General features: G+C 41.9%; 1 protein-coding gene across 1 annotated transcript in view; it reads right to left on the bottom strand.

The window, feature by feature from the left end:
- Window positions 1-8,236: 8,236 nt before the first annotated feature.
- xrcc2 (X-ray repair complementing 2) overlaps window positions 8,237-25,918 on the bottom strand; it is a 46,787-nt gene continuing 29,105 nt past the window's right edge. Inside the window, exon 3 of the mRNA XM_043690736.2 lies at window positions 8,237-24,293. Coding sequence (XP_043546671.1) covers window positions 23,560-24,293 — 734 coding nt within the window. The 3' untranslated portion in view covers window positions 8,237-23,559. The remainder of the gene's footprint in view (window positions 24,294-25,918) is intronic.

The following is a 25,918-nucleotide window of genomic DNA, read 5'->3' as shown; positions in this document are numbered from 1 at the left end:
TTGAGAAAGGGCAACATGACTTAAATGTATGAAATTACAAGGGGCATAGATAGGGGAGGCAAGAAGGACTTTTTCTCCCTTGGTGGAAGGATCAATGACTAGCAACGTAGATTTAAGGGTCTTGGCAGGAGATTTGGAAGGGATGTGAGGAAGATCTTTTTCACCCAGAAGGTGGTGGGATTCTGGAACTCACTGCCTGTAAGGTATTAGAGGCAGAAATTTCGACATGCATTTCCAATACTGAGGCATTGAGGTTTAAGCCAAAATGGGATTAGAATTGTTTGGTGGATTGTTTTTGACTGATTAAGACGTGTGAGCCAATTGGCCTTTTTCTATGCTGTAGGCCTCTGTGACACTCTGACTAGACGAGATGCATCTTCAAAGAAGAGGCTGAGAGGAAATTTGATAGAGTTTTGAAAAATCAAGAGCAGGCTGGACAGAGTAGCTAGGGAGAAGCAAGTCCCAGTCATAAAAAGAACAAGAACAAGAGGGCCCTGATTTAATGTGATGTGGAAAAGGAGCAAGTGTGAAGCAAGGAGAAAAGCCTTTCATTCAGTTAGGGTCTGGAATGCACAGTTTGGAAACTGCGGTGGAGGCAAATTCAATTGAGGCATTCAAGAGGGGCACTGAATAAATATTTGGATAACATTTTTATCTTTGGATAAAAGATTGGGGGAAAAGCAGGAGATTGGCACGAGGTAATGATTCTTATAAAATGAGCTGGTGCAGCATAATGGACCGAATTTCATAGAGTCACTGAGATGTACAGCACAGAAACAGACGCTTCAGTCCAACTTGTCCATGCTGACCAGATATCCTGACCTAATCTAGTCCCACCTGCTAACACTTGGCCCATATCCTTCTAAACCCTTCCTATTCATATATCCATCCAGACGTCTTTTAAATGCTAGAATTGTACCAGTCTCCACCACTTCCTCTGGCAGCTCATTCCATACATGCACCACCTTCTATTGAAAAAGTTGCCCCTTAGTCCCTTTTATATCTTTCCCCTCTCACCCTAAACCTATGCCGTCTAGTTCTGGACTCTCCCACCATAGGGAAAAAACCACGTCTATTTATCCATGCCCCTCAAAATTTTATAAACCTTTATAAGATCACCCCTCAGCTTCCGCGCTCCAGTGAAAACAGCCCTAGCCTATTCAGCCCAAATCCTCCAGGCCTGACAACATCCTTGTAAATCTTTTTTGAACCCTTTCAAGTTTCACAACATCCTTCCGATAGGAAGGAGACCAGAATTGCATGCAATATTGCAAAAGTGACCTAACCAATGACCTATAAGCTACAACATGACCTGAGAACCCCTACCATTATATGCATTAGTCCTGCTCTGATTTGCCTTTTCAAAATGCAGCATTTCACATTTATCTAAATTAACTTCCATCTGTGACTCCTCAGGCCATTGCCCCACCTGATCAAGATCCTGTTGTCACCTGAGGTAACCTTCTTTGCTGTCCACTAAACCTCCAATTTTGGTGTCATCTGTAAATTTACCAACCAAATCTCCTGTTATGAAGTTGAAGGCACATACCTTTAAGAGAGAGTGAATGCTGTTTTGCACTGAGAGCTTACAAGCACCTGTCATATGACTAACTAGCAGTCTCAGAGTACTGATCCTTGTGGCATACCACTGGTCAAAGGCTTCCAATCTGAAGAACAACCCTCCACCACCACCCTCTGTCTTTTACCTTCAAGCTAGGCTGTATCCAAATAGCTTGTTCTCCCTGTATTCCATGAGATCTAACCTTGCTAACCAGTCTACCATGAGGATTCTTGTCAAATGCTTTACTGAAGTCCATATAGATCACGTCCACTGCTCTGCCCTCATCAACCCTCTTCGTTACTTCTTCAAAAAACTCAGTCAATTTGTGAGACATGATTTCACACACACAAAGCCATGTTGACTATCCCTAATGAGTCCTTGCCTTTCCAAATACGTATAAATCCTGTCCCTCAGGATTCCCTCCAACAATTCGCCCACCACTGATATCAGGCTCACCAGTCTATAGTTCCCTAGCTTTTCCCTACTACCTTTCTTAAACAGTGATATCATGTTGGCCAACATCCAGTTTTCTGGCACCTCACCTGTGACTATCGATGATACAAATATTTCAGCAAGGAGTCTCTTTCTGAACTGTAACAATTTCATGATGCTGTTACAAGTCTGGAGGCTTGATTTGTAGCCCTAGTGAATCATGATGCTATTTAGAAGGAAAAGGTCTATAGAAGGGTGCACCATCCCTGGAAAACGATAGAAGGCAATGATAAAATCACACTGAAAGCTGAAGTCACTTACTGCTGCAAATGTAAAAAACACTGGGAATATTTTAGAAACCAATAAAAAATGATTTAAAACATAAAATACTATTTAGTGTATTGATTATTTAATAAATATCACAGCAAAACATGAGGAAATGTAAAAACGACAGTAAAAACCCTACAAGTTTGGAAGAATAAAATTACTCAGTAAAGTAAGCATTTACCATTTAGTGGATGAGATTAGAGTATTAAGGAAATGGCCTGAGCTACCTCTCTGACACCCAAATGATGCTGGTTGCCACAATCATAGGCCTTGCCTCCTGCCCCACTGTATAACGATTGGAAAATGAGCATTTGTTAACTCACGATCCTACAGCACAGTGTGGTCTTCAGTCATCTAGGCATTTCCCTGTCACTGGGTCAAAACCTCACTTCACTGAGATGGTGTTGTGCTTGGCTTGTAACAACCACCCCACGTTAAAAGAAACCTTGCATGACAACTTCTACTCCAACTATCTCCAGCCATCCAGATTAATCTCAGAACCTGGAACCGCGGGACCATTATGGACAACCACAACAGTGACAGACCTGAATGTTGCACTGTCATCATCACCCAGGAACTCCGGCGTTACAATATTAATGTTGCCTTCCTGAATGAGACACGACTAGCAGGAGACGGCCAACTTAAAGAACAGGGTGACAGATATGTCTTCTCCTGGAAAGACAAACCAGAAGGGGTTGGCTTTGCCTTAAGAAACAAACTGGTCAGATGTTCATTGACTCCCCCTGGGGGTGCTGAGTCAGCACCTCATGATTCTACAGCTCACTTGAGTCGAGAAGCAATACATCACAGTTGTCAGTGGTTTTGTCTTGACCATAGACGCAGTGGGCAAAAACAAAGAGGTATTCTACAACAGTTTTGACAAGAAAGAAACATTTATTCTTCTCAGTGACCTCAATGCCAGAGTCGGGAGGGATGCAAAACTTTGGAAAGGCATGTTAGGAAAGGAAGACACTGGGAAAGCAAATTCCAACAGAGTTCCCCTGCTGTCAGAGTGCCTCGAATATGACCTCATTATAATAAATAACCTCCATGAGAGGGACAAGCAGGAGATCTCATGGCAGAAACCTCCCTTCAAGCATTAGCACCTAAATTACTACATCATTGTTCAAGTGAGGAATAGCAAAGATGTCTGCATCACCTGCACCATGGCTGGAGCCAACTGATCTGTTCTACCATCTCCATCAATCTGCCCCAAAACTTGCAGAGGGAGAAAAAGCTTTACCACAGGAGAGTCAATGTTGCTGGACTCATAGACGCTGAGAACAAAGACTTACTCAGGCAGTCCCTCCCAACTAACGATGGTGATGACAAATGTGTCAGAGCTGCAGAGTGCCCACAGTGCCTGGTCCACCCTAAATGCCATCATAGTCAGCACCTGCTTGGAGATCCTTGGTCTCTCAACTAGGAAACACCAAGACTGATATGTGGAGGACGATTCAGAGATCCGAGATTTCCTAGACTACAAACCTAAGGTGTTCCTGAACTGTCTTACTCCAGCAAAACGTGAGCAAGTGGAAACAAGCCTACAGATAATTGAAGGCTGAGGTGCAACTAAGAACCTGTGCTCTAAAGACTGGATATGGTTGGAGAGAGGCAGGGACTCACACACAACCACAATATGTGTGGCTTCTTCAGTGCAATCAAAGCCATCTACAGTCCGAGCACCCAGGGACTTACTCCACTGATGATCAAAAATAGACAGTCACTCAAAGACCGAGAGGCAGTAAACACCTGCTGAAGAGATCACTTTGAGGACCTCTTCAATCAAGGCACAACCTTCAATATAAATGCTCCCGATGCCATCCTGTGATACACCACCCATCGTCATCTCAGCATCCCTCCAACAAACTGAGGTAGAAAATGTCCAACAGCTGAAAAACAACAAGGCCTTGAGTGTAACAGGAATCCCGGCTGAAGTACTCAAATAAGGTGAACATGCACCTTCAGGCTTGAAATGATAACATCATCACCCTTGTCAAGAAACAAGAGATTTTTTTGGGAGATCTCAGAGATGTAGTAATTGTGACCATCATAAGAAAGGTCCGCTTGTGGAAATTACACAGAGATTTCCCCAGTGTTTGCTACGGGAAATGTCATTACGAGAATCCTCCTCAACTATTTCCTCTGGTGGCTGAAGAGCTCCTCCCAGAGTCTCACTGTGGCGTCCGCTCATCAAGAGCGGCAATAGATATGATTTTTAGCACACGGCAAATCCAAGAAAAATGCAAAGAATAGCACCAACCTCTGTACACGGCCTCCTTCAAATTCATACAGACCTTCACCTCTATCCACCATGAGGGAGCCCCCTCAAATTTGACAGCCCTCAGAAATTTTGCACCGCTCTCTGTCTGCTTCATGATGGCTTGCAAGTCATTCTCACCACAGACCCAACATGAATGCAAACTACAAGGCTGCGTCAGTGTAACAATGCTCTTTTCCATTTTCCTGATGCAATGCTCCATATCTCCTCACCAGAATGGAGCTAACCTATAGGATGAATGTTCAAACTGTTCAAACTTTGAGACCTCCAGGTCAGAACCAAGAAACTCCCTCCCCAACGTCTGTCATTGAGCTGCACTATGCAGACATAGAGGCCGAGCTACAAACCATCATTGATGCATTCACCTAGGACTATGAGGCTAAACATCCAGAAAAGAAAGTTTCTCTACCAACCTGCTCCTGCCATACGCCACTGCTCCTGAGCCATTAGAATCCATGGCAAGCTCCTGGCCAATGTGGATCTACTCCCATACCTAAAGAACCTCTGCTCATCCAACATCTATTCCAATGTGCCAGTATAACCCTCAAATGGCAGAGAAATGGAATGGACTGTATTACTTAGGATGCAATTTACTTGGACTAGAAGCAGCACAGAGAATTATCATTAGGCATCATTAGATGCTCCTTATATCCTTTTTAAATTTATCTCCTCTCATCTTAAAAATATGCCCCCTTGTTTTTAACTCCCCCACCTTAGACCTCATGATTTTATAAAGCTCAATAAGGTCACCCCTCAATCTCCTACACTCCAGTAAAAAAAAGTGCCAGCCTATCCAGTCTCTCCTTATAACTCAAAACCCTCCATTACCAGCAACATCTGGTAAATCTTTTCTGAAACCTCTCAAGTTTAATAATGGTTCCTATAACAGGGCAATCAGAACTATAAACAGTACTCCAGAAGAGGTCTCACCAATGTACAACGTCAACATGATATCTCAACTCTTATACTCAAGGGTTTGAGTAATGAAGGCAAGCATGCTAAACATCCTAACCTGTCTACCAATGAAACAAATTTCACAGAATTATGTACCTGAACCCCAAGGTCTCTCCATTTTACAATACTACCCATGGCCCTACCATTAACTGTATAAATACTGCCCTTGTTTGTTTTGTCAAAATGCAATACTTGGCATTTATCGAAATTAAACTCCATGTGCCACTCCTCAGCACATTGGCCCAATTGATCAAGATCTCTTTGCAATCTTAGATAACCTTCTTCACTGCCCATTATTCCATCAATTTTGGTGTCATCCGCAAACGTACTAACCATGCCTCCTATATTCTCATGTAAATCATTTATATTAATGACAAACAAAAGTGGACCCAGTACCAATCTCTGTGGAACAGTGGTGGTCACAGGCTTCTAGTCTGAAAAACAACCCTCCACCACCATTCTCTGTGTCTCACCATCAAGCCAAATTTGCATCCAGTTGGCAAGCTCACCCTGAATTCCACACAATCTAACTTGACTAATTAGTCTACCATTTGTTGTGGACCAAGCCAGAACCCCTCAAAACATTTCAAGAAAGCAGTCCAGGCTCTAACTTTGCTAGTTGTTTTAAGCAGGTGTAGAGTTGATATTCCAGGAGTGAAGCAGCTGGCCCAACCACATAGTTTTAAATGAAACAGAATTTATTTGCAAGATTTACCGAATGAATCACACAAAAAAAGAGAATAACTTATCCCTAGCTGAAATCCCAACAGGTTAACCCAACTTAATTACTTGCAACAATCCCCATAAACACTCCTTGGAACAAAAGGTAAAATCAAACACAAGGTCTTACAGGAGAGAGAGAGGTGACAGCATGGAACACCTTCCATATAGCTGTTTCTTGGACCAGCAGCATCAAATGAACTCACTACTTTCAGTGAACAGCCACACTGCTAAAATCCAAATCAAACCAGAGAAAGGGGGGACTGGGAGAACTGGCCTTTCATTGTAGATTATTTTTTAAACTTGAAAACCTTTTGCCTGAGGCAGTACCTGTTAGTGAAAATCAAATTGGCCCTAAAACTCTTCAAATCTACACTTTTCGGTATTGCTGCTTTTATGACCTCTCTGAACAAAAAGCCAAGGACAGCCTAACCTTGTTAAAGAAGCAGCATCAACACACAGTGCTGGAGCTGCATCCAAGCTGAAACTTTATTGCTGGAACAGCACAGCAGGTCAGGCAGCATCTAGGGAACAGAAGATTCGACGTTTCGGGCACATGCCCTTCTTCAGGAATGGGGAAAGTTTGTCCAGCAGGCTAAGATAAAAGATAGGGAGGAGGGACTTGGGAGAGGGGCGTCGGAAATGTGATAGGTGGAAAGAGGTCAAGATGAGGGTGATAGATCAGACTGGGGTGGGGGCGGAGAGGTCGGCAAGAAGATCTCAGGTTAGGAAGGCGGTGCTGAATTTGATGGATTTGACTGAGACAGGGTGGGGGGAGGGGAAATGAGGAAACTGGTGAAATCCGAGTTCATCCCTTGTGGTTGGAGGGTTCCTAGCCGGAAGATGAGGCGTTCTTCCTCCAACCGTCATTTTGTTGTGGTCTGACGATGGAGGAGTCCAAAGACCTGCATATCCTTGGTGGAGTGGGAGGGGGAATTGAAATGTTGAGCTACAGGGTGGTTGGGTTGGTTGGTCCGGGTGTCCCAGAGGTGTTCTCTGAAACGCTCCGCAAGTAGCCGGCCTGTCTCCCCAATATAGAGGAGGCCACATCGGGTGCAGAGGATGCAATAGATGATATGTGTGGAGGTCCAGGTGAATCTGTGGCGGATATGGAAGTTTCCTTTGGGGCCTTGGAGGGAGGTGAGGGGGGAGGTGTGGGCGCAAGTCTTGCACCTCCTGCGGTTGCAGGGGAAGGTGCCGGGAGTGGAGGTTGGGTTGGTGGGGGGTGTGGATCTGACGAGGGAGTCACGGAGGGAGTGGTCTTTACGGAATGCTGATAGGGGAGGGGAGGGAAATGTTACTTGCCAATTTTTAGCCCAAGACTGGATATTGTTTAGATCTTATTGCATTTGGACATTGAATGCAGATTGGGTTTGACTGAATCTAATAGAATTTATTCATGCAAGTGAAAGCTGATGAAGGGTACACAATCAATGTTGCCTATACAGATTTTAACAAGGCTGGAATAATAACTAACATGAGACTGATGGATTGCAAGGGACAGTGTAAGCTTGGATTGTCCTGAACTGTTGCACCCGAAACGTCGACTTTTCCACCTCCTGATGTTGCCTGGCTTGCTGTGTTCTCCCAGTCTCCTGCTTGTCTATCTTGGATTCCAGTATCTATAGCTTTTTTATTTAATCAAAAACTGGCTTGTAGACAGAAACAATGGAAGTTCTGCTGCTGACTGGAAAGGTTTTTGAACAGTTACACATGTTTACTTTGATCACCTTGTGGACACTGGCAGGTGCACAGATTCCCACCAAGGTGGTGGGGGTATTTATGCTGTTTTGCTCACAGGCCACTTTATTACTCCAGAGAGGTCACTTTAAAATTTCAAAAGGGCCAGTTTAACACAGCAACTTCAACCATGAAAGAATATTTTTCGCTTGCTTTATTAGAATAAGCTGATCAATTGAACAAGTTGGATGGCTTCGTACAGGAATTCCCCACAAATAATAGATAATGTGATCCACCTCAAGGTTTGAGTCCTACATTGGATAACTTTTTTTCTAAAATATTTTATTCACAATTTTTTCAATTTGAGTTTTACCAATAAGTACAGTTTAAGAGCATTCAGTTTTGGTATTCAAGGCTGGCTGAAGTTAAATGGTTGCTAGGAAAAATATATCTACTTTCGCAATACAAGAGCCTGATGCAAGATTCTGATAATCACAATTATTTTCCAATAAGTGATTGTTCTAGCACATCAGCTTACAAAAAGAATGCATAAAGCAACAACTGTAAAGCAGAAATGCTCTTAGATGTTTCCTTTGTTTTTACAACCTAACCCTGATAATGTATCTGCACATATTCAGGAAGTGCTCCCCCTAGTGTCAGAGCACAAATAAACACAGGGCAAAAGTGAGAACTGCAGATGCTGGAGATTAGAGTCCAGAGTGTGATGCTGGAAAAGCACAGCAGGTCAGGCAGAATTCGAGGAACAGGAGAATTGACACTTCTGGCAAAAGCCCTTCATAAGGAATGAGGCTTGAAGCCTCAGAGGTGGAGAGATAAATGGGAGGGGTGTGGGGCTGGGGGAGAAGGTAGCTGACAGTGCAATAGGTAGGTGGAGGTGGGGGTAATGATGATAGTCAGAGAGAAGTGTGGAGCAGATAGTCAGGAAGGAAGATGGACAGGTAAGCGGTGCCGAGTTGTAAGGTTGGAACTGGATAAGGTGGGAGAGGAGAAATTAGGAAAGTGGTGAAATCCACATTGATGCCATGGGGGTTGGAGGGTCCCAAGGTGGAAGATGAGGCGTTCTTCCTCCAGGTGTCAGGTGCTTAGGGAGTGTTGATGGAGGAGGCCCAGGACCTGCATGTCTGTGGCGGAGTGGGAAGGGGAGTTAAGTGTTCGGCCATAGGGTGGTGGGGTTGGTTGGTATGGGTGTCTGAAGTGCTCTGCGAGTAGACGTCCTGTCTCCCCAATGTAGAGGAGACTGCATTGGGAGCAACGGATACAATAAATGACATTTGTGAAAGCGCAGGTAAAACTTTAATGGATGTGGAAGGCTCCTTTGGGGCCCTTGGACGGATGTGAGGGGCGAGGTGTGAGCGCAGGTTTTGCAATTCCTGCAGTGGCAGGGGAAGGTGCCATGAGGGGAGGGTGGGTTGTTGGGAGGCGTGGACCTGACAAGGGAGTCGCGAAGGGAGTCAAACAGAAAACAGAAATAGGTGGTAAACAGCAATTTAATCTGTTTTGAAACTGGAGAATTCCACTCCGCGTCCTCAAGAGTCAGGGCATTCTGGATGTATATAAATGACTTGGATTTTGGAATGTAAGGTAAGATTTCAAAATTTACCAATGTTGCTAAACTTAGAGAAGGCAGACAGTATTCAAATCAACTGCAACAGAACAAAGATAGATCAGAGAAAGGGCAGACAGGTCATGGATAGAATTTAATACACAGAGGTGTTGAGTGATGCATTTTGGCAGAAGGAAAAGGGAGAAGCAATACAGACTTAATGGCATGGTTCTACAGAAACAGAGATCAGGGAGTTCAGATGCATAAATCTTTGAAGGTGGAGGGACACATTGAACAAGTAGTTGGCAAAGTTCAAATTCTGTGTCTTTTGGGAGAGAGAAGATTTTAAGTAAAACCTTCAACAAAGGCAATGTCGACAATGCAAGGCATATGTCGAGGAACCTAAATTTTGACTTTCTTTTATTCAAATTCTTATTTAGAATGGCAATTTATTGTCACATATACTTTTACAAAAAACATACAGTGAAAGGTTTTATAAGTCTCCACACCCTGGCATTTAAATTAATGACAGAAGTCAGAAATAAGAAAAAAAATAAAAGTCATCCATCACAGTTCAATTAACTACTCCTGGGTTCAACTCCATTAAAGTTTTACCTGCACTTCCACAAATGTTATTTCTTGGATCCGTTGCTCCCAGCAAACCAGGCTGAAACCACCATGCAGGGCTCAGACTACAATGCCACTCTGCGATGAGACTGCCCCACCAGACCAGGACTAGACCTCCACAATGGACCGTCGGAAGCCGCCTCAGGAGCAAGGATGAGACCTCCACACTGGGAGTAGACCTTTACAGCGGTCTGCTGGAATACCTGAAAGCAGCTGAAGACCTCCATGACAGGACAAGACCTCCACATTGAGACCGTCCCTCCTGAAGAGGACCGCCACACCAGGAGACCACCAGATCAGGAGACTGTCTCGCCAAGACCTAGGCCTGTACCACTATGCCAGGCCATTGGAAGCCACCTTGTCGCTGGGCTTTGGCTGGGAGAAGATGCCTTCTGCCGAAGTTGTTCAAAGAAGGTACAACACCATAAGGTACTATTTTGGACAGCTCAAAGGTTGATTTGTGGAAAAGAATATAACAGGTCTATCTAATGGCCAGAAAATATCATGTCAGAGTAAAAACAAATGCAAGGAGATTAAACAACAGGTAGGATGAGTAAAATTTATGCTGTTAACATGATTGCCATTTGAGATTTATTTTCATCATTTTAAAGGTTCTTTATGAGACAATGGGTACAATTGTTTGCATTGAGTATGGCATGCACCTGTTGTAGCTAGCTTGGTGACTAAATATCGGATTGTTGGCTCCATGCAAGAAGTACAGAATAAAGGCTGAGTAAAGTATCTTACCTAAACAATTATTGATTTAACGTAAAAATCGATTCTTTTGCTTTGACAGTAGACTCATGGATTTCTGGTAACTCTGTTACACTGCCTTCTTTCTAATTGTTGGCTGACGTACAATGGGACCTACATTTTAAAGGGTACATGACATCTAGGAAGTACATGAAGGTAGAAAATGGGAAAGGATTGGCTCTGCTAATTAGTGATGACGTCAGCATAGTAACAATAGATAACCTAAGTTCAGGAAACCAGCCTGTAGAAACATTACAATGAAACAAAGAACTGAGGATGACGGAGATCTGGAACATACAAAAATAGAAAGTACTGGAGAAACTCAGCAGGTCTGGCAGCATCTGTGGCGAGAAAGCAGAGATAGCATTTCAAATCCAATGACCTTCCTCTGAATGTAGAAACAGTTCATTTTGAGATGAGAAATGATACAGGCAAGAAGTCATTTGTGGGAGTCGTTTATCACAGGGCAGGATAACTGTAAAGGAACAAATAATGGGAGCTTGTCAGAAAGGATGACAATTATCAGGGGATTTTAATTTACATAGAATGGAAAATTCAGATGGCTATACGTTGCTAAAATGAAAAGTTTATAAGAACTGATCAGTTCTGAGGAAAGTCACTTGACCCAAAACATTAACTCTGATTTCTCTCCACAGATGGTGCCAAACCTGCTGAACTTTTCCAGTAATTTGTTTTTGTTTCTGAAACTTTATAAAATATTTTCAGATTATTTTCTTAGACCAGCACATTCTAGAGCTAACCAGAGAGTAAAGCACCAAACCTGATGTCGTGGAATTGATAGGATTAATTAATAAGATCATAGTGAAGGCACCTCAAGGTAGCAGTGATCATAATATGATTGAATATTACATTCAGTCTGAAGGAGAGAAGACTGGGTCTAGGAACAGTATTTTAAACTTAAATAAGGGCAATTAAGTGGGCATGAAAGTAGAGTTGGCTAAAGTGAGTTGTCAAATTAGGTTAAGTGATAGGTCAGAAGAAATACAGTGGCAAATATTTAAGGGGTTATTTCAAAATTCACAGAACAGATACATTCCAATGAGAAAGGACACTTCCAAGGAAAGGACAGTTAACTAGAAATGTTAAATATTGTATCAAACTAAAAGTAAGAACATGTATTTATGCAAGGATAGGTGGCTGGTCAGAAAATTGGACAAAACATTTTTAAAAGGCAAGAAATAATTAAAAGAACAAAGAAAATTTACAGCCCAGGAACAGCCCCCTCGGCCCTCCAAGCCTGAGCCGATCCAAACGTACTGTCTAAACCTGTCGGTCAATTCCTAAGCATCTGTATCCCTCTGCTCCCCACCTACTCATGCATCTGTCCAGACGCATCTTAAATGAATCTACCGTGCCTGCCTCTGCCACCTCTGCTGGCAATGCGTTCCAAATGCTCACCACCCTCTGTGTAAAGTACTTGCCGTGTGTATCCCCCTTAAATTTTCCACCTCTCACTTTGAAAGCATGACCTCTCGTTATTGAATCCTTCACCCTGGGAAAAAGCTTGTCTCTATCCACCCTGTCTATACCCTTATATACCCTATATTGGAAACCTCAATCAGGTCCCCCCTCAATCTCCTTTTTTCTGGTGAAAATAAACCTAACCTACTCAACCTTTCTTCATAGCTAGCACCTTCCATACCAGGCAACATCCTCGTTAACCTTCTCTGCACCCTCTCCAAAGCGTCCACATCCTTTTGGTAATGTGGCGACCAGAACTGTACGCAGTATTCTAAATGTGGCCAAACCAATGACTTATACAGTTTTAACATGACTTGCCAATGACTTATTCAATACCCTGTCCGATGAAGGCAAGCATACTATATGCCTTCTTGACCACTCTATTCATCTGTGCAGCAACCTTCAGGGTACAATGGACCTGCACTCCCAGATCTCTCTGCCCATCAACTTTTCCCAAGGCTCTTCCATTCATTGTATAATTCGCCCTAGAATTAGTCTTGCCTAAACGCATCACCTCACATTTTTCTGGATTGAAAGCCATCTGCCACTTTTCCAACCAACTCTCCAGTTTATGTATATCCTCCCGAATTCTCTGACAGTCCTTTATGCTTTCTGCCACTCCACCAATCTTTGTGTCATCTGCAAACTTGCTGATCATACCAACAGTGCCCTCTTCCAGATCATTTATGTATATTACAAACAATAGTGGCCCCAAACCTGACCCCTGTGGAACACCGCTGGTCACCATTCTCCATTTCGAGAAACTCCCTTCAACTACTACTCTCTGTCTCCTGTTGCTCAACCAAGTCTTTATCCACCTAGCTAGAACACCCTGCACACCATGTGACTTCACCTTCTCCATTAGTCTACCATGGGGAACCTTATCAAATGCCTTACTAAAGTCCATGTATATAATATCAACAGCCCTTCCTTCATCTAACAACTTGGTCACTTCCTCGAAGAACTCTATCAAGTTGGTAAGGCATGATCTCCCCTGCACAAAACCATGTTGCCCATCACTGATAAGCTCATTCCTTTCCAAATATAAATAGATCCTATCTCTCAGTACCTTCTCTAACAACTTCCCCACACCGATGTCAGGCTCACTGGTCTGTAGTTATCCGGAATATCCTACTACCCTTCTTGTACAGGGGGACATGAGCAACCTTCCAGTCCTCCGGCACCTCACCTGTATTTAAGGATGCCACAAAGATATCTGTCAGGGCCCCAGCTATTTCCTCTTTCACCTCCCTCAGTAACCTGGGATAGATCCCATCCGGTCCTGGGGATTTGTTCACCTTAATAACCTCTGGCCTACCCAACACATCTTCCCTACTTATGCCAACGTGATCCAGACTAATCAAACTTCTATCTCTAATCTCAAGATTCATCATGTTCCTCTCCTCAGTGAACACTGATGCAAAGAATCTCACCCATTCTCTCAGGTTCGGCACACAGCCTTCCTTCATTATCTTTTAAAGATTAATAAGGAGGGAAAATGATTTGAGTATGTGAATAAGTTGGCTGTAAATATAGAAAGAGTTTTTAACAGATACTTTAAACAAGTTAAAGTGAGTGATGATGTGATAGAAAGTGAGTCTGGGAAATTCATAGGGAAAGTAAGGAGATGACAGATGAATTGAACAGATATTTTGTATTGGTTTTCACTATAGATGATATAAGTAACATCAATGAAATAGCTGGAAATCAGGAAAAAGAAAGTAGGGAGGAATACACGAAAATTTCACAATCACCAGAGAATTGGTACTGAACAAATTGTTGCAGCTTTGGACTGCAAAGTAGCAAGGTCCTAATGGAATTTATCTTAGGGTCTTTAGAGAAGTGGTTCATGAGATTGTTGATGCATTGGTTCCTACTTTCCACAATTCCCTAGGTTCAGATACATTGATTTAGATGGGAAAACAGCCAATGTATTGTAAATTCTTTATTCAAAAGGGGAGACATAAGGCAGGAAGCTACAGGCCAGTTAGCTTAACATTTGTCTCAGCTTCTATGATGTTAGAAGCTATTATTAAAGTTATGGTAGGGCACTTAGAAAAGTCCAAGGTAATCAGGAAGATTAATATTGTTTTGCGAAAAGGAAATTATCTTTAACAATTTATTGTAATTGTTTCAGAAAGTAACAGATTCTGTAGATAAAGTAGAAATGGTGGATGTACTATACTTAGATATTCAGAAGTAATTTGATGAGGTACCACATAAAAGGTCACTCTAAAATACTGATGGCATAGGACGTAACATATTGGAATGTATAAAAGATTGGCTATCATGTAGGAACCAGAGAGTAGGCATAAATGGGGCTTTTTCAAGTTGCCAAGATGTAATGAGTTGTTTGCCACTGGGGCCTCAATTTGTTTTTAACAATTTATAGAAATGATGCGAATGAAGGAACTGGAGGTACAATTACTAAATTTGCTGATGACAAAAAGAAGTACTAAAGTAATTTGACAAGACGATACAGGATGCTATAAAGGTATAGAGACAGGTTCAGTGAGTGGACAAAAATATGGCAAATGAAATTTAATGTGGGAAAAATGTGAAATTCTCTATTTTGGCAAAATAATATAAAATAATCATGTTGTGAAAACGATTAGAAATTGCAAAAGTCTGAAATGCAGGGATATGTGTGTGTGGTAATGCATAGGGTGGTTATGAGATAGAACAAGTAATTAGGAAAGCTAATGAAATGTCATCATTTATTGTGAGGGGGATTGAAACAAAAGTAGGGAGGTTATACTTTAGTTATAAAGGACACTGGTGAGGACACGTTTGGAGTATTGTGCACAGTATAATTCTCCTTATTTAAGGAAGAATAGATATATATTGGAAGTCTCACACAGAAAGATTATCAGACAAATACCTAGAATGGGGCAGATTGTCTTATTAGGAAAAATCGGACAGGTTAGACTTGTATCTGCTGGAGTTTAGAAAGGTAAGAGACAACTTATTGAAACATGTAAGATTCTGAGTGGTCTTGACAAGTTATATGTAGGATTTTTTTAACTTTTGTGGCATCATTCAGAATTAGGACTCACTGTTTAAAAATAAGGGTCACCCATTTAAAGCAGAGATAAGGAGATTTTCTTTCTCATGGAAGGTCATGGAAATCGAGTCCTCAAAAGGTGGTAGAAGCAGAGTGTTTGAATAGTTTTAAGACAGAGGTACTTTTTTTTTAATAAGTAAGATAGTGAAAGGTTATCAAAGGAAAATGGGAATGTGGAATCATTAGATCAGTCATGGCCTTATTGAGTGGTAAAGCAGGATTGAAGGGCTGAGTTTCCTCCTCCTGCTCTTCATTCATTTGACCACATACTTGTATTGTTACGAAGTGTTATCCCACACACTGTTAGGACAGGAATTTGTGTTAACAACTGAATGTGACCTGCAGGGTAAATGATTTCACATGCTCAAATGTAAACCAGCTGGGTTGTTTTTAAGCTTCATGTTCTGGTTGCAAAGCAACAAAGCAGACATTTGGGAGGGATTTGGATATTCTTGTTGGCAGTTGTTGATGTGGTTGATCACAGTATCACTTCCTTCAACACCTCTCTTGTGTTATCAAGAAAAATAGATAAGACCTTGGTTTCTTTGTTATCTGTTCAGTTGTAGCCAGAGAATCTTGTGCACTCTTTTTGCACATCGTTGAACTGTAACCTTGGAGTCCCCAAAGGATCTATCCTCGACCCTCTTCCATTTCTCATTTCAATCCTCCATCTCAGTGACATTATTCAAAAACAAGATATCACCTTCCTCACCCCATGTGTCATGATCCTTCCACTTTCTCTGTTGTCACAGTTTTTGTCCAACACATCTCAGAAGTCTAAGAAGCAATTCAGAGAAGGTTCACCATTCTAAATCCAGAGCTGAAAGGCTCGTCTTATGAGGACAGATTAAGTAGTTTAGGCCTCCACTCACTAGAGTTTAGAAGGATGAGAGGAGATCTAATTGAGGCATATGAGATACGAAAGGAGATTGTTAAGGTAGATATACAGCGAATGCTTTCACCCAGATTCCTCCACAAGTGCAAGGTCATAGTATTAGGATAAGGGGTGGCAGATTTAAAACAGAGATGAAGAGAAATTACTTGTCTAAGAATTGTGTATCTGTGGAATTCACTACCCCAGAGTGCAGTAGACAGCGGGACATTAAATAAATTTGAAGAGGAGATAGACAGATTTTTATTTAGTAACAGGTGAAATGTTATAGCGAACAGACAGGAAGTGAAGTTGCGGCCAAAATGAGATCAGCCATGATCATTTTAATGGCAGAGCAAACTTGAGAGCTGAATTGCCTACTCCTGCTCCTAATTCTGATGTTTTGGATGAATTGAAATTTCCTTTTATTGGGGAGATCAAAGCCTTTATCTTTGAACTCTGAGAGTTTGCTATTCTAAACCACTCACTCGTCATTAACTGATTCAGGCTGAATCAGACTGTCCACATCCTCAGCATTTTATCCGAATGTTTCTGAGCAGTGCTATCAAAATAAAATCAGATTTCAGTCAATCATCAAGCAGAGCATTGAAATCAAGGGATTTAGAAAATTATGTACTTTTATTGTTCTGTGCTACAGGAGTGCCTTAGGGCTTTCAAAATGAGTGTTCGAAGACACAAGTGGCAATAACAGAATTGAATATACAGTATAACCATTGGGGAATCAAAAGCTCCAATTAAAAAGAAAGGCAAGTAGAAACCTGAGTTTTATGGAGCAACCTATAATTGATTAAGTCCAAGGTCACAAATGAATTGTGTCAGCCTTCCCTAGAGTATTCATTTCTGGAAAGCAATATAAAAGGAAAAAAAAACTTGCATTTATCTAGCACCCGTCACAACCTCAGGCTGTCCCCAAGCTTTTTCCAGCCCATTTCAAATATAATCACTGTTTAATAGAAGATCTGCGGCACAGAGGAGGCTTTTTGGCCCTTGTGTCTATGTGGCAGCCGAGAAACAATCATCAGACTTAATCACACTTTCCAACTCTTCTACTCCTGCCAATTATTTTAAAGTCTATGGCCCCAGGTTTTTAACCTCCCTCCAAGATAAACAGTCTCTTCCTATCAACTCGATATAGAATGGTCATAATTTTGGACACCTTCCCAGAGCCTCCACTATTCTGAAGACGACAAACTCAGATTATCGAATCTTTCTACTGGACTAAAATTCACCAACCTGGTAACATTTTTGGAATTCTCAGTATGCTCTCTGTCTCTGCCATCACATCCTTCTGGAAATGTAGAGATTTAGATGTAGCTTAGCTGGGGGTTTACAGAGTCCTAGCAATAACTTCCCAACTCTTTGTTCCACATCTTTGTTAGTAAAGTATCCCTGATGCGCTTGTCCAGCTGTAAAGTAGAAACCATGGTCGTTAAATTATGGCTAAAATGTTTATAAATGTGGCTGCGACCTGATAATGAGCTGAAAGCTGTACAATTTAACACTGGGAATAGCAAAGCCTTCTATCCCTGGGTTCCCAATTCTGTCCATCTCATCATTTGGGGCTGAATCATACTGTTAAAAGGCATCAGTTTTTATCTGAACAGTTCTGCGCTGAATTATTAAAATGAGGTGAAACTTTAGTCAGCCATCAAACAGAGCATTGAAGTCACGATACTCTGAGTGTGGTGCACCTTTATCATTCTGTGCTACAGGAGTGCCTTAGGCCTTTGAAAACGAGTGCATGAAGCCTCAAGTGGTAATAACAGCTGAATATGAGATATAACCATTTGGGAATCAAAAACTCCAATTAAAAAGGCTAATATAACCCTGAAACAAAAACAGAAATATCTAGGGAAACTGAGCATGTCTGGCAGCATCTGTAGGAAGAAAGCAGAGTTAAAGGTTTGAGTCTGATAACTCTTCATCAGTTCTAAGGGTCATATGACCTGAAATGTTACCTCTGACCACAGATGCTGCTTTACCTGCTTAGCTTATCCAGCAATTTCTGTTTTTGTTTTTGATTTATAGCATTCACAGTTCTTTCAGTTTTTAACTTTTCATCAGAACTGTTAGTAGCTAGGAAAAAGTGGTATTTATGCTGAAGCTGTAGTGTGTGAATGGGGTGGTAGAGAGACAAAGGTGAGTGGATAGGTGGAAATGGCGTCCAGAAAAGAAGAGAGAGATATATGAAAGGGGTAGATAAACAGGGAGATTATGGGTAGCAGGACATATTAACAATTGAATAAGTGGTAATAAGAGCTCAAAGAGAAAAAAATAAGTTAGATGTGCTGAATGCAACCCATGAATGTGAAAATGGGCTGAGGGATATGTGGAAATGGGTGACTGTGCTCAAAGCAACCCATGTCATAACAGGGCAGGATATGGGGTGGGTTTAAAACATGAAAAAATAGGATCAGGCTCGAAAGTTCTTGAACTCAATGTTATGTCCTATTGGCTGTAATGTCCCCATGTGGAAAATGCAATGTTGTTCTTTGATCTTGAGCTGAGACTTGCTGGAACACAGCAGCAGCCCTGCAACAGAAAGCTTGGCCAGGGAACACGGTGGTATGCTGAAGTGGCAGGCAACTCGCAAAGCAGTCACCGTCTGCATTTTGTCTCAATGTGGAGGACAGACCACATTATGAACAGCGAATACAGTAGACTAGATTGAGTGAAGTGCAGGTAAATCATTTCTTCACCATTAGGTAGACTGGTTAGCAAGGTTAGATCACATGGAAGACAGGGAGAACTAGCCATGTGGTTACAGAACTGGCTCAAAGGTAGAAGACAGAGGGGGGTGGTACAGGGTTGCTTTTCAGACTGGAGGCTGGTAACCAGCAGTGTGCCACAAGGATCGGTGCTGGGTTCACTGCTTTTTGTCATTTATATAAATGATTTGGATGTGAACATAGGAAGTATGGTTAGTAAGACTGCAGATGACACCAAAATTGGAGGTGTAGTTGGCAGTGAAGAAGGTTACCTCAGAATACAACAGGATCTTGATCAGATAGTCGAATGGGCCGAGAAGTGGCAGCTAGAGTCTAATTAGATAAATATGAGGTGCTGCATTTTGGAAAGGCAAATCAAGGCAGGACTTATACACTTATTGGTAAGGTTGCCTGTAGAGTGTTACTGAACAAAGAGACCTTGGAATGCAGGTTCATAGCTCCTTGAAAGTGGAATCACAGGTAGATAGGATAGTTAAGAAAATGTTTGGTATGCTTTCCTTTATTGGTCAGAGTATTGAGTATATGAGTTGGGAGGTCATGTTATGGCTGTACAGGACATTGGTTAGGCAACTTTTGGATTTCTGCATGCAAGTCTGATCTCCCTGCTATAGGAAGGATTTTGTGAAACCTGAAAGAATTCGGAAAAGATTTACAAGGATATTGCCAGATTGGAGGATTTGAACTACAGGGAGAAGCTGAATAGACTGAGGCATTTTTTCCTGGCAGAGTGACCTTATAGAGGTTTATAAAATCATGATGGGCATGGATAGGGTAGATAGCCAAGGTATTTTCCTGGGGTGGGGGCATTCAAAACTAGAGGGCATAAGTTTAAGCTAAGAGGGGAAAGATTTAAAAGAGACCTAAGTGGCAACGTTTTCACAGAGACAGTGGTGTATGGAATGAGCTGCCAGAGGAAGTGGTCGAGTCTGGTACAATTACATTTAAAAGGCATCTGGACAGGTATGTGAACAAATGTCAAATGCTGGCAAATGGGACAAGATTTATCCAGGATATCTGGTCGGCATGGACAAGTTGGATCAAAAGCTCTAATTCCGTGCTATATATCTCTATGACTCTACGGCCTGGACGATATGTCTGGGGTCTTGCGTGGTGAGGAGGGAAGAGGTAAATGGGTAGGTGTTACACCTTCTGCAATTGCATGGGCAAGTGCTGTGGGAGTGTGAGATGTTGGGAATGGAGGAGGAGTGTACCAAGGTATTCCTGAGAGAATGGTCCTTATAGGATGTTGACAAGGGAGGGGAGGAAAATATGTATCTGGCCATAGCATTCCATTTGAGGTGATGGAAATGGCAGCTAACAACTCTTTGGATGCAGAGGCTAGTGGGGTATTAAGTAAGGACCAGAGGACTACATTCCCAAACTTAACTTGTCCCACTTGTCCACGATTAGCCCATATCCCTCCAAACCTTTCCTATTCATGTACTTATCCAAATATCTTTTAAGGGAAGGAAGGGAAGGAGAGGCATACATGTGGGTGATGAATCGAACACTAATGAGGGACACGTTGACCACAGTAGCGGGGAATCCTCAGTTGAGGAAAATGGTGGACATTTCTGAGGCCCCCCCATGGAAGATGGCATCATCAGAACAGATGTAAGAGAGATGGAGAAACTAGGATAATAGGATGGAGCCCTTATAGGAAGCAGGGTGTGAGGATGTATAATCAAGATAACTATGGGAGTTGTTGGGTTTGTAGTGGATATCAGTGGCCAGCCTACGCTCAGAAATGGAAACGGAGATATCAGGGAAGGGAAGGAAGGAGTTTGAGATGGACCAGGTGAAAGAGAGAGTGCGGTAGAAACTGGAATTGAAATTGATTTTTCCAATTCTGAAAAAGAGAGGAAGCAGCACAAATGATATTATTGATGTACTGGAGAAAGCTGTGGGTGGGGACCCCGAGTAGAATTGGAACATGGAATGTTCCATGTCCCCCACAAAGAGGTAGGCAAAGCTGTGACCCATGCAGGTATCCAGGGCCACACCTTTGCCCTGAAGAAAATGATAGGAATCAAAGGAAAAATCATTCAAAGTGAGGACGAGGTCAGCCAGGCAGAGGAGGGTGGTGGTGGATGAGGACAATTCAAGCCTTCTGTCCAGGAAGAACTGGAGAGTTCTGACACCATCCTGATGGGAGATGGACATGTAAAGAGATTGCATGTTAATGGTAAAGATGAGATGGCTGGAATCCATGAACTGGAAATTCTGAAACTGCTGTAAAGTGTCACAGGATTTGCAGATGTAAGTGGTATAGGATTGTACAAGGTGAGTAAAAATAGAGTTGAAGTAGCAGGAACAGGCATATCTTCAGATCTCTAGTGTCCACTGTTCTTTGTTTGCTAGTTGTTGCTCGTTTTATAAATAGAAGGCTGAGTTTGGTTAGGAGGTCAGGATTGTCTGGAGCATCAGGAGAACTCGTCAGCTCTTTTCTGAATGATGTCATGAGTTCTTTACATCCACTTCAAAGGAAGATTGGGATCTTGGGTTAAAAACTCATTCTAAAGACTATATCTCTGACAGTGAAGTGTTCCCTTGGCATTAAATTCAAAATGTTCGTGTAGATTTTGTGCTCGAGCCTGTCACGGATGGGTTGATGTGATGGGATAAATTTTCCTTTGCTCTTCAATTCTTGTGTTGCCTGTAACAAAATGTACATTATGGTGGGAATGTTTTAAAACTGTGTTTGTGTTGTAATTTTAATAGTAGGCATATGAGAGGCTGTCTGTAAATTCAAACCAGAGGAAAAGATATATGTTTATTATGTGTGTGTGTGTGTGTGTGTGTGTGTGTGTGTGTGTGTGTGTGTGTGTGAGTGAGTGAGTGAGTGAGTGAGTGAGTGAGTGAGTGAGTGAGTGAGTGAGAGAGAGAGAGAGTGAGTGAGTGAGTGAGTGAGAGAGAGAGAAAGAGAGAGACACGGGGGCAGGGGGTAGAAAGTGCACGTAGAATAATTGGTAAGGATGCACAATGCCCTGTATTTTCCCAACACTTTCTGTTCTAGATCCCCAACATCTAGAATGCTTTGTTTTGATTTTAGTCGTTCTATTATATACACAAATGGTTTGAAGTTAGAAGTCGCTGCTACTCACAGAGATGAGAGATGGCTGTTTAACCATCTAAGGACCCACACCACTGGGGTGAAAGAAAGTCATCCTTTGTTTTGGGGAACTGTCAACAGAGGAGATCGGCATGCTTCTTTGAGGAAATATATTTCACCTGTAAAGTCCTGCATATTAAGAACTTCCCAGAGACATGAGTTAATTCTTTGTTAGTGCAGATATCACTAAGAGCTCCCTGATTTTCAGCAGCCACTCTTGCAGCACATTGTAATTCACTTTACTTTTAAAAAGTTGATAAAGAATCTACGTTGAATATAGCCTGTACCTTGAAAGTTAGGAATATGCATTTATTAGGTAAGATAAGCCAATGAAGTGATGGTGGTTATCCAGTATTATGCAAGCTTCTACCAGCTTGCAGGCTTTAGTCATTCAACTGAACATAAGCATATGAACTCGGCAAAATCAATAAGACTTTTACGGCTAAAATTTTACAATAGGCTGCAATTCTACAGCAGAAATATCATATAATAAAATCTTCACTCGGCCTAAACTACATTTTGTCAGAACAAAAATAGTCAATTTGGGCATTCTGCGACAGTGAGCAATTGGAAGGAAAGGGTAGAAGAAGCCACAAGGGTGTAGGGGAAGATGTATCAGGAAAAGGCAAGGGTCTCAGCTCTCACCCACAGGGACCTCTATGAAAAATCTTCATGAGGTCCATAAAATTTTAGCAATTTGACCTTTTACAGAACATCAAAGACTACTGGAAAAAAGGCAGGAAAGTGGGATGAATTAACTCTGATAAAAAACTGGCAAGGACATGACGATTTCTCAGAGCTCCTTCTGCTCTAAGACAGTTGGGTTCAACAAACTGGGTTCAACAATGAAAAGGATGGGTTGTATTAAACATCAATGTGACCTAATACATTTTAAGTAATTCATATGAAATGCTTTAAGAAGATTATAAATACATATGGAAAGTGAAAACTATTCATTTTTCCAATTAGCTTGTTTAAAATCCAATTTAGTATGACCAACTGGATCACCATCACAAAAAATACTCAAGTATTTCTGGCATTTTGCTTCAGAGCAGAGTATATTAAGGACTTGCCTACCCACAGCAAAGAACATACATGTTCAAAAAGAGCTTTCAAGGAAATGTTGGGATAAGCCTTTTTCCCGACAGTTTAGGCCAAAATCTGCTGGAGAATTCCCATTGAAAACAACAGAAACCTTCCATTACATTCACATTAAGAGGGTTAAACCTCCACCTAGCCTTGTTGAAGCTCACCAGGAAAAATGATGAATAGGTTTCAGTTAACTACAACAATTAACAGTTTTAAAATAAAATGGCATTTTCTCAGTTGCGGGATCACAAGTGTCTCCAGTGGTCCTCATTAAGGAATGAATGCTTAAGGGTTAAAGAAACTGAACCCCGCCATCTGTAATAATAAAAGAGCACCTGGACACAATATTGCCTCTTGGCTGAAGAGACACAACAGCAAATTCTTGCTTATTGTCCCGTGTGTTGTTCTTTGAGAAAATAAATCTTTGCTTGACCAGCTTTTGCCAGGATTTGCAGAGATATGGTTTATATTCTGTAACCGCAGCGTGGAATGGTTGCCAAGCTATAGCAGCAGCTTCATCTGGCCTAGAAGTTCCACACCCTGACCCACGCATCAGGGCTTGGGTGGTTGCAAGTAATACCAGTCGGTATTCGGTCAACAGCTTCTCCAGACATTCAATGCAGTGCCTGAGGTTGGCTTCCTGCTGGCTAACACTCTCCCCACCATTGAGTCTATCAATCCAATAAAAGGCCGACATGCTGTCTATGATAAGCAGGCAAAGGGCAGGATGGCTGCAAACCAGGTTTTCCAGCGAGTGCAGCAGGAGCAGCAGTTGGGAACTACTGCAGCAGTGGACAAGAAACAGGCGACCCAGGCACTGTTTAACTGATTCCTCTGTGCTCTGCACTAAGCGATGTTCCAGAATGGTAACCAGACGAAGCATGTCAAAATGATAATCTGTGTCGATAAAAAGAACCTCAACCTGGAGACCACCTGTTGATTCTGGGAGGATGCAGGATGCCACCAGGTGATACAGCATTTCTGTCTTTCCTGTTCCCTCTGGACCGTGGAGTTCAACCGTATCTCCTGCAAGTATGCAGAAGCAAATGTCAGCATTAAATTTCAGAAAGCACAAAAAACCTTTTAAAACTTAATTCAAATGAACGACTTTTGCCCATGATAACAAATTCCACAGTAATTAAGGCAAAATCTATGTATGAAGAAAAACCAAAGCAGAATCACTGAAATGGCCATCCATTTTGTTGAATATTGCACTATTTGATATAGAACAAGCTCAAAGATAGAAGGCAGAGGGTGGTGGTGGAAGGTTACTTTTGAGACAGGAGGCATGTGACTAGTGGTGTGCCACAAGGATCAGTGCTGGGTCCACTGCTTTTCGTCATTTATATAAATGATTTGGAAGTAAACATAGGAGGTATAGTTAGTAAGTTTGCAGATGACACCAAAATTGGAGGTGTATTACATAGCAAAGAAGGTTACTTCAGAATGCAGATGGAGTACTGATCAGATGGCCAATGGTCCAAGGAATGGCAGATGGAGTTTAATTGATAAATAAATGTGAGGAGCTGCATTTTGGAAAGGCAAATCAGGGCAGGACTTATACACTTGATGGTAAGGTCCTGGGGAGTGCTGCTGAACAAACAGGTCTTGGAGACCTTGGTTCATAGTCCTTGAAAGTGGAGTCTCAGGTAGATAGGATAGTGAAGAAGGTGTTTAGTATACTTTCCTTTATTGGTCAGAGTATTGAGTACAGGAGTTGGGAGGTCATGATGTGGCTGTACAGGACATTGGTTAGGCCACATTTGGAATATTGTGTGCAATTCTGGGCTCCCTCCCAGAGAAAGAATGCTGTGAAACTGGAAAGGGTTCAAAAAAGACTTACAAAGATGTTGCCAGGGTTGGAGGGTTTGAGCTATAGGGAGAGGCTGAATAGGCTGGGGCTATTTTCCTTGGGGCATCAGAGGCTGAGGAGTGACCTTATAGAGTTTCATAAAATCATGAGGGGTATGGATCGGGTAAATAGACAAGGTCTTTCCCTGTGGTGGGGGAACCCAGACTAGAGGTCATAGGTTTAAGTTAAGAGAGGAAAGATGTAAAAGGAACCTAAGGGGCAACTTTTTCACGCAAAGGTGGTGCGTGTATGGAATGAGCTGTTAGAGAAAGTGGTGGAGGTAGGTACAATTACAACATTTAAAAGGCAGCTGGATGGGTATATGAATAGGAAGAATTTAGAGGGATATGGGCCAAGTGCTGGCAACTGGGACTAGATTAATTTAGGACACCTGGTCAGCACGGACAAGTTGGACCGAAAGGTCTGTTTCTGTGCTGTACATCTCTATAACTCTAACTAAAACAATTACTGGCAGCTTTTCTAATTACTGTACAGCTGAAACTATCAAAGCACAATAGTTCAAAGCCTCTTACCATTTTCAGAATGTTATTCATTTAGTAACATAAAACTAATTGTGGTTAAAATTTGATCGAATGTGTAGCATTCCCAGTGGCTCAATGAGTTGAGACAAGTGAGTCACAAAGGCCAAGACAGCGCACACATTTGATCACTCAACAAAAAAATCCAAAGAACTGTAAATGTTGGAAAGCAGAAATTGCTGGGAAACTTCAGCATACCAGGCAGCATCTGTGGAGAGAAAGGAGAGTTCATGTTTCGGGTTCAGTGACCTTTCTTCAGA

This window comes from Chiloscyllium plagiosum, unplaced genomic scaffold, assembly GCF_037043375.1.
Source record: "Chiloscyllium plagiosum isolate Xiang-an unplaced genomic scaffold, Cpla_swu_hap1 HiC_scaffold_5, whole genome shotgun sequence".
Lineage (NCBI taxonomy): Eukaryota > Metazoa > Chordata > Chondrichthyes > Orectolobiformes > Hemiscylliidae > Chiloscyllium > Chiloscyllium plagiosum.
Note: the sequence above shows the minus strand (reverse complement) of the source record. Positions and strands in the feature narration are given on the sequence as shown.